Source organism: Protobothrops mucrosquamatus, unplaced genomic scaffold (genome assembly GCF_001527695.2).
Source record: "Protobothrops mucrosquamatus isolate PMUCROS unplaced genomic scaffold, P.Mucros_1.0 scaffold2887, whole genome shotgun sequence".
In the NCBI taxonomy this organism is placed as follows: Eukaryota; Metazoa; Chordata; class Lepidosauria; order Squamata; family Viperidae; genus Protobothrops; species Protobothrops mucrosquamatus.
Genome location: NW_015388915.1, coordinates 91,885 through 100,516, shown reverse-complemented (window position 1 = coordinate 100,516; position 8,632 = coordinate 91,885). Strand labels below are relative to the sequence as shown.

General features: G+C 37.6%; 1 protein-coding gene across 1 annotated transcript in view; it reads left to right on the top strand.

Moving 5' to 3' along the window:
* Positions 1 to 345: 345 nt before the first annotated feature.
* ANXA5 (annexin A5) overlaps positions 346 to 8,632 on the top strand; it is a 29,647-nt gene continuing 21,360 nt past the window's right edge. Inside the window, exons 1-2 of the mRNA XM_015825939.2 lie at positions 346 to 553; positions 980 to 1,022. Of these exons, the coding sequence (XP_015681425.1) occupies positions 1,014 to 1,022 (9 nt within the window). The 5' untranslated portion in view covers positions 346 to 553; positions 980 to 1,013. The remainder of the gene's footprint in view (positions 554 to 979; positions 1,023 to 8,632) is intronic.

Sequence of the window (8,632 nt, the reverse complement as noted above, 5' to 3'; positions counted from 1 at the left end):
ATTGAAGTCCACGAGTCATAAAAGAACCAAGGTTGACTACCCCTGATGTAGCCCATTGTGTGAATGAGTCAGGGTATGATTTTTACCACGATGAAACAAAGAATGCCTTTGTTTGTAGGGCGACTGCGGCCCCTGAACTGAGACTTTTATCACAGGACAGCTGCAACTATAACAACTGCCCTTTGTTACTTTAATTGTGCAAGCGGTGGGTGTAAAGCAACCGTTCTGCATAGGACCAATAATGACCCAGAAAGAGCTTCGTCTCGCGCATCCGCCCATTATTAAGTCCCCGACTTTCGTAATAACTTGAACCGGGAGGAAAAGGAAAGAGACACCCAGGGCCCGCCGTGCCGAGGAGTAGCAGAGTAATCCGGGGTGGGGCTCCAGGCAGGAAGACCACGACCGACTCCAGCGGGGAGCCACGGGGAGAATCTGAGCGCAGGGTGTGGCAGGCCGCGAGAGCGACGCGCACTTTCTCCAACTCTGTCCATTTCCGTTGCTTCGCGAGTGGCGGTCGCGTCTCGCATCTTCGCCCTCTCATTTTAAGGCTGCGGTGCGTACCGGGGGCGGGGGCTGCTTTCCGAGCCCCAGTTAGTTGGGGAAGCTAAAACTGAGGCTAGAAAGTAGCGAAAGATCGAGCGGAGGAAGCCATCGCGGAGCGCTCTTATTGCTCCGCGCATCGGTCTTTCTATCTCGGAGGCCTTGGCTGATCCCAGCTTGGAGCAACAGGGCGTGGAAAAGCGGCAGGAGAAAGTGCTCGGGCGTTTGCCCGTGGCAGAAAGTTGGGGTTCAGCAGAGATCCCCCCCCGATTTGGAGGGGGTGCCTACTGAGGTACTCCGGGATCGGAGCTGCTCGGAGGAAGCCAAAGAGAGCTGCCCTGCTTTTTCGGCTTTATAGGCTTGTTTCCTGGGTAGCGGTGTTTGTTGTCTTTCTTTGGAACTCTCGAAGCGTAACCCTGTCCCTCATTTTTCCTTGCAGCTTTTGCTCTTCGCCTAAACGATCCCCCGAAGCCATGGCCAAGGTAAGTCCCGCCTTGCTTTCTCCTCGCTGTGTAATTTTAAAACTAAGTTGCAAGAGGGCGGAACACATTTTGGAAAGTAAGCCGATCAATTCGATGAACATATAAATACATTGTAACGCTCCCCGCCATTTTGCAAGACAATTTTGTGGTGCATTTTTTCCAATGAACTTTCTTCACCCACAGCGATCCCTAAACCCCGAAGGGCGACCTGTCATTCGTTTGATTCCCACAGCAATTCCTGCGAAATAGTTAAAAAAAAAAAAGTTAGCTTGAAATTCCAAAAGAACGTTTGGCCTTAAGAAAAGAATAACTTTTTTACCCACTTTTTTTTCCCTTAAGTTCTGACTCAACTCTGGTGGCTCTGCTCCCTGCACTTATGACATTTTACATTAGTATTCCTCAATGTGATAATCTCCAGCTGTGCTGGGACTACAACTCCCAGAATTCCTAGTCCAACCAGTTAGCTTTCTTATCGTTTGTCAGCTACTCTGAAGATAAATGACTGGGAATAAGAAATCCCTGTTTGGGGATATAGGAGAACAGTTTCTTCCTCTCTGTTTTTCTTGTAACTCTATGCTGATTTGATCTGGGCAAATTCATCTAAATATTTGAAGAGCCAAGTTGGGAACAGGATGATCTCATCCTGCTCAAATGATTCCACGTCAAGCTTTTCTTCCATTTTCCATTCTTTTAGCCAACTTTTTCTTGCACTGCAAATTTTTGCTATGAGTTGGTGTGTCTTCTTTTTAGCAGTGAAAGGGTGAACAAATAACTACATAATAAATTTCCTTTTCATTCTTTTTGAATTTTTTGCATTTTTGTATTGGATTGCCTGTTCTATATCCTTTTTTTACAAGTCAAATTATCTTTTTGAATATATTTAAATATTTTTGAATCAAACTAAATCTGAAGTAAGTTTACAGAATTTTCTTGAAGTTTGCAAAAATGATAACCTGGAATGTGAGGAACTGAGGTTATTCATAGTATGATTCAAAGTCCCAAATGTCATTTACTTTATAAAAGTTAAATGCTCTAACTTTTAAATGCCTGCACAGCTTGATGCTGTTCAGGCATAGCTCACTTCAGATTGTACACTTTCTGGATCCTATGTGGACCTTCTTTAACTTGATGGCCTCCAGATTTTGGTCTAGAGTTGTGAAAATTCATATCAACCAACTTGGTTTGTGTTGGGTGGACATTGGCAGTTATAGCTCAACATAATGGAGAGTTCCAAATTGAAGATAGCTTTACAAGTGGTTCAACAAATGAACTCCTCTGAACACTTATTGTGTAGATTATGTTAAATGGATCCTAAATTCATTTCATAACCCCAGAGAAATGTCTAAGTAGCAAAGAAACTGATTTGAACTGAAATAACTAAACTATTTCAAATGTATAAGTATAGCTCTTTGTCTCATCATGAGTTTTAATAGATTATATAATCTATCTACTTTGATAGATGCAATATGGAACATCTGTCAGTTGTGTTTGCTAAAAAGTTCAATCACTGAATTGAGGGAATAGAAACTGTTATTGGAATGTTTATGAGGATGTGGGAATTAGAAACTTTCAGAAATTATAAATAATATTCATAATATAATTTAAAATTATATTATAAAGCCTGTGTATGAAATGAAGCAATGCATAACTCTGAATCCACACCTTTTCTACCTTCCAATCTTGGTATGTTGCATAAAAATTCTAAAGGGAAGCCAACCTGTGTTGATCTGATTAATTAACAATGATTGCTTTATCATTGTTAATTAGGATGACAATTTACATGAAGGAAGTAATCTTGCCAAGCAAAATGCATGAGTTTTTTTTCTTCAGACATGTCTGGCCATGTGAAGAAGTAGAGCTACAGAGAGTCCTCTACTTATGACTGTAATTGAGCCCAGAATTATCATCATAAATTGTGGCAGTAATTAAGTGGGTCACCATGTGATCTTGCATGATTTTTTGACCTTTTTTGTGGCAGTATTTAAGTGAACATCATGGTTGTTAAATGAACACAATGGCCATTAAAGGAACCCATTTTATTCAATGGGTGTTTTTTTTGCTTGAAAGTGAAAATAAACACCAGAAATTGTGATCTTATGACCCCAGAACGCTTCAAATGGCCATAAATGCAAGCTAATTGCCAAGTATCCAAAATGCAATCACATGACCACAGGTGGTATTGGAGTTGTGGCTATTAGAACTCCAGAACTGGTCATATGCTCTTTGAACTGTTGCTAAGTGACTGGTTATTAAATGAGGACTACTTGTATTACCGGCTGGACAGTGGGAACATGCAGAGGATAACATGTCAGTAGATATGATGGAACAAATAGTCTGAAATCTTGATCCATTTTTTTTTTACAAATCTTAGATTTCTAATACTCAGCGTTGGATTGGAATAGAAATGGAGACTAGCTTGATAGTAGTTTCAAGACTATTATTTAATACATTGAAGTAGGAAGTTTAGATAACTAATATTATTTTGGAATGAAAATGCAGGAAAACCCCTTATGAAACTCAGTACTGCTCCTGGGACACTGGTGCCATAGAAACCACAGTTATGTTCTTCTGTATTGCTAATTCTACAGGGAAATTAAATTTTTATTTAAATGTATGGGGTATTCTGATAATCTGTTAAACAACTAAGATCAGTTTATTTCCTTAAAAGTAGCATTATGTGTAAACGTAGGTTACAAAAGGTTTTGATAGTTATTCTTAGGAGATAAGTCTATTCTTCTGTTGCTCTGTATTGAATGTATATTTTAGTAGAAGTCAAACAACCTCCTTTCCCTCCTCTTCTTCTGGACCTAGTGACTTTAATTGTTTTTATCTTTGATCCTTTGCATTTTATAATTTTATATCATTATTCTAGGCAGGCAGCCAAAACAGTTTCGCTTGGCAAACTCTCAATTTCTTGATTTTTTATATGTTTAACTTTGGTAGGGTTGCTATTATTGTATTTTTCCATCTATAAGACGCACCCTTGTATAAGACGGCCCCCAATTTTCTAAACAAAAATTCAGAAATAAACATTTTAAATATTAAACAAACCACCAGATTTGTTCAGCACCAGGCGGCATCTCGGGCCGGCTCTCTCCCCATCCAGGTGGCATCTTGGGCCAGCGATATTCTCCTGCACCAGGCGTCATGGCAGCGGCATGTAAAGAACCCGCATGCCCTGGGCTGCGGAGGTCACCATTATTTTTTCATGTATAAGACGCACCTGAGTTTTGAACAGAGTATTTGCAGGAAAAAATGGCGTCTTATACATGGAAAAATACAGTATGTTGTTTTGCTTTTACTGTACCTAGAAATGGTGATTTAATTATTTAAAGTCCTTGGAAGTCTTCTTAAGAAAGGTGTAGTATCTTTTAATGGTTCCTTTTATACTTTGATCTTAATTTGATACAAATGCCCAGGGCTTTTTTTCTCATAGAACGCCCAGAACGGAGTTCCAGCACCTTTTTTGGATGGAACCTTGTAGGGTAGGCAAGACAAGTTGTATGACGTGTGTGAGTTCCAGCACTTTTTTTTTTTTTTACAAAAAAAGCACTGCAAATGGCAATATGTTATGACACAAAAGTCATTAATTTTTTTGTATAATTATGTTCTGAATCTTAATATTTCGTATTTTAAAGCAATTCAAGTGGGTATACTTTGCATTTTCTGCCCCAGCAATATTTTTAAAATGAGTGTTAATGGAAATGAAGAAAAAAAATGCAAAAATGCACTCTTTCAACTAGCTTTTAATATTTATAAATGTTTTTCCCCTTTTATAGTACACAAATTTAAAAATGCCTGCCATAAACTAAACAGGACATTATGTAGGTGTTCACAAACAATCATATGAATGTTTTTGAAAGTAGCCTTTTGTCTCTAGTTTTAGTTGCTACTGGAGGATTTTGAAAAAACGCCCAACTACTGGTATTTAGAATTGTTTCCTCAAAGTCTGCTTTCCCATTAAACACACCAGAGAGCTGTTTCTCTCTGTCCATTTTTAAATTTCCTACCCATTTTTTTCTTCACAAAGGGAGAAGGATACAGGATTCCTAACATTTTGCTTTGCAGTCTAGGAAATAGAGTGAGATTTCTAGACAGACTGAAAAGGCTTCTTTTTCTCATCCATTTGTCCTAAAAAAGTTCCTAAAGAAATGAACAGAACATCAAGTGGAGGGTCTCCATGCATCTCCTACATCATGTTTATTTTGGAGATGCAATATTCAAAGAAATCCATCAAAAATAAAATGGGGTATGAGAAATGAGTAGGCCGGTAATGTAATCTTTCAGTCTTAACTGCAGTTAAGATAATCTTATATATGCTTAGTCTTATGTTACATTGTAGTGCCACTTCCTGATACCTAGAATAACTTCCCTTCTACATTACTTACCTGCTAATTTGTAATTGGAGTTTTCTTAACCTTCACCTGCCCTTCTAACAATATTGTTTCCATAGTAGCTGCAAATAGGAAATTGTTTATGTCGTTTCAAAAAAACTACAAAGGAGATATAAATATTCTGGTTTTAGCAATAAATGTATAATTTTAGATGATTCTCAAAATACATGGACTAGGAAAGCAAGAACTTGCCGCTTTTGACATAGCGCTTTAAATTGGGTGTGGTCAGGCTGTGCTCAGGACTTTGTGAATCTTCAGCAGTCCCTTTCGAACCTGTTGGAAACATCTCTAAATTGAGCTCTACAGTTTCCTGACATTCGAGTGAAGAAAAATATATGATCCAAAATAGCTGCGCTGTAATTAAAACTAAGTAATGTACTCAGACTTAACCTGTCTATATATACCGGTATGTGCTATAATCCATCTGTTTTGTGATCCTCAGTCACTCGCCCCAAAAGTTAAATGTAGCCCTTGGTCTCTACCAATTTTTCAAGCTGCTCCTGAATTGTTCTAATGCTATTTCTGGTTAAATAGAAAATAACCAAAAGATTGGTCATAATTGTAGAAAATGTGGTATGCCTGAATGTAAATGTTTGAAGCTGGTAGAATTAGGTTCTCCCAAGATTAAATGTTTATAATAAATAGAAGAGATAACAATAATTTTAGAATCTAATTTGAATGCTAATGGAGAAAAGAATATAATGAAAGCTATCTTTCCACAGAATTATCTGTGGCAATATATGCAATTCCCAAATAAAATAGCTAAATTACACTAAATATAATAACTTACATTTGTGTAAATGAGTAAAAGTGTTGTCTGGCTCAGAATGTTTTGTAGCTTTTTTCCTGGGCCATGGGACGCAATTGGCTTTTGAGAAGCATGCAAAGGATAAGATAAAAACAGTTAACTCCAGAACACGACAGAGTTTTGAATTGCTTTCATTTGTGATGAAATGCAGTTAAATAAAGTACAAATAGTAATTATTCTGCCCTCATGCATGTAATAAGTTATGTTTTTAATATTAAACATTAGAATTTGTTGACAGGAGTTGAATGTCTCTTGAGGCGACATTTGGTCAAAGATGTCAGATTGTACATCTTTGAATTATGGAGTTAAAGTCAATTTTATGTAAGAGATAGCATCTCTAACCATAGGTACACTACATGATTGAAAAAAAATCTTTCTGGGGTTTTCATTTTGTGTAGAAGCTTCTTAGGTAACAAAGTATGTTAAATATGGATGACTGACTGGCCTTCTTCCCTCAAGGTCAGCACAGAGCAGAGGGTGGGAGAAAAGAGGCAGTGACTTCATCTTTACTCTCCCTTTTCATGAAAGACTTACTGTATGTGTTTAATCAAGATAAAATCCAATCCCATAAGGTTGATTGATGAAAAAGGGGGGGAGTGGGTGTGTGGGACTTTGGTCATCCTGATGTTATCTTCTAAATATTTCTTATCTTCTTTTTACTTCCTCTATGGAAAAGATAGATATTAAAACATAATTTCCCCCATGAGTCCCAAATAACATTGGAATAAAGGAAGGAAAACAAGTTACAGTATTTCACCTGCCTTAACTTTGGTTTAAAACAATGAACTTTCATTTAAAAGTAAAGCAAACATTAGTAAATGACTCTAGCTGTCTAGCATATCCTGTTTGATTTGACCCTAATTTTTTGTTTGCTTTACATTTCCCAATGAGGAGCATTATTTTCTTTGGCTCTTGGCCAGCATTATCTTGCAAATGCTTTCATTTTGTTAGCTATTATATTCTACAGCAAGGATCAGCAGTCATGCTGACCATAGGTGGTAAAAATTGTAGAATGAAGTTGGAGGGGCTCTAGTTTGGAAATTAGAGTTTCGGCTAATCATTTCTTCCATGCACTTCCCCTTGCTCCCCATTCCCTGAGCATTCACAAATAATTTGATCTAAAATCTCTTCCTGCAGCTTCAAGTAGTATTCATTGTATTGGTGGCTGGTTAATAGAAACATAGGTATGGTGGCCGGCATTCAGTCAGAAGAAACCCCAATCCCTGAAAAATTGGGTTTTTCTCTTGCAAATGTCTAAAAGTTAACTACATAATTAATTCCATTGTTTCTTTTTTTTAGTATATATATTTTTAGATTGTTTTTATTCTGCCTTTATTTATAAGTAATTCCAGGCAGTGAACATAGGTAATATTCCTTCTTCCTAGGTTCCCCATAACAACAACCCTGTGAAGTGAGTTGGGCTTACAGAAAGTGACTGACCCAAAGTACCCTAGCTGGCTTTCATGTCTAAGCAGGACTAAAACTCAGTTTCCTCATTTCTAGGTCAGCACCTTAATCATTCCACTAAACTGATTCCCTTTTGTATTTACACAACAAAATCCTAGTTACGTTGTTACTTGCAAGATTAGGGTCTCAGATAGTTCTTTGCATGGAATTATTTGTATTTCCATGTATGTGTGGAAATTTATTGCAAAATGCTGCATGTAGTTTTCAGTGATTACATTGTTTCCTCTGTGATACCTGTTGGAATTTGTGAGCACTTGTATTTCAATAAAGTGTAGGGATGAAAATAATAGGAGACATACATAACCCAATTATTTAATGCTGGAAGATCAGATTCCATTTTTTCTTTTCCATCTTGAACATCTAGAATATGCACCCAGATTATATACGTTTTTGCTTTCATTCATAATATAACTGAATAAATTGCCAAGAGCAGCTAATTTCCTTGGGTTATTGACAGGGCTGTGGAGTCGGAGTCGAGGAGTCGGAGTAAATTTTGGGTACCTGGAGTCGGAGTCGGCAAACAATGCACCGACTCCGACTCCTACTAAATTTAGATTGGAATTTTTTAAAAAAAGCAAGTTTAAATGTCCCAATTCACAAAAAGTTATAATTAATGACTTCTCTACTGTAAGAATAAAGACCAATGCATGCAGTGTCTCACGTAACCGCAAAACGAACACGTTAAGTGACCGTGAAGAAGCATGCTTTTCATGTGCTTCACTATATGGCACGCAACGCACAATTAGGAGTGGCAATACTTATACTTTCCATAGTGTTGTGTTCTGCTGTTACAGGGAACGCAGCGCCCATGGGTAACCTAGCCTCTCACTGATAAGGGATTAAGTAAATATGTTTTTTGCAGGACTAGAGACACTTGTATAAGTGAAGGGAATGGAGGGTCAATAGTTCAAGACTGAAGCTGTAAACCATTGGAAAAACTG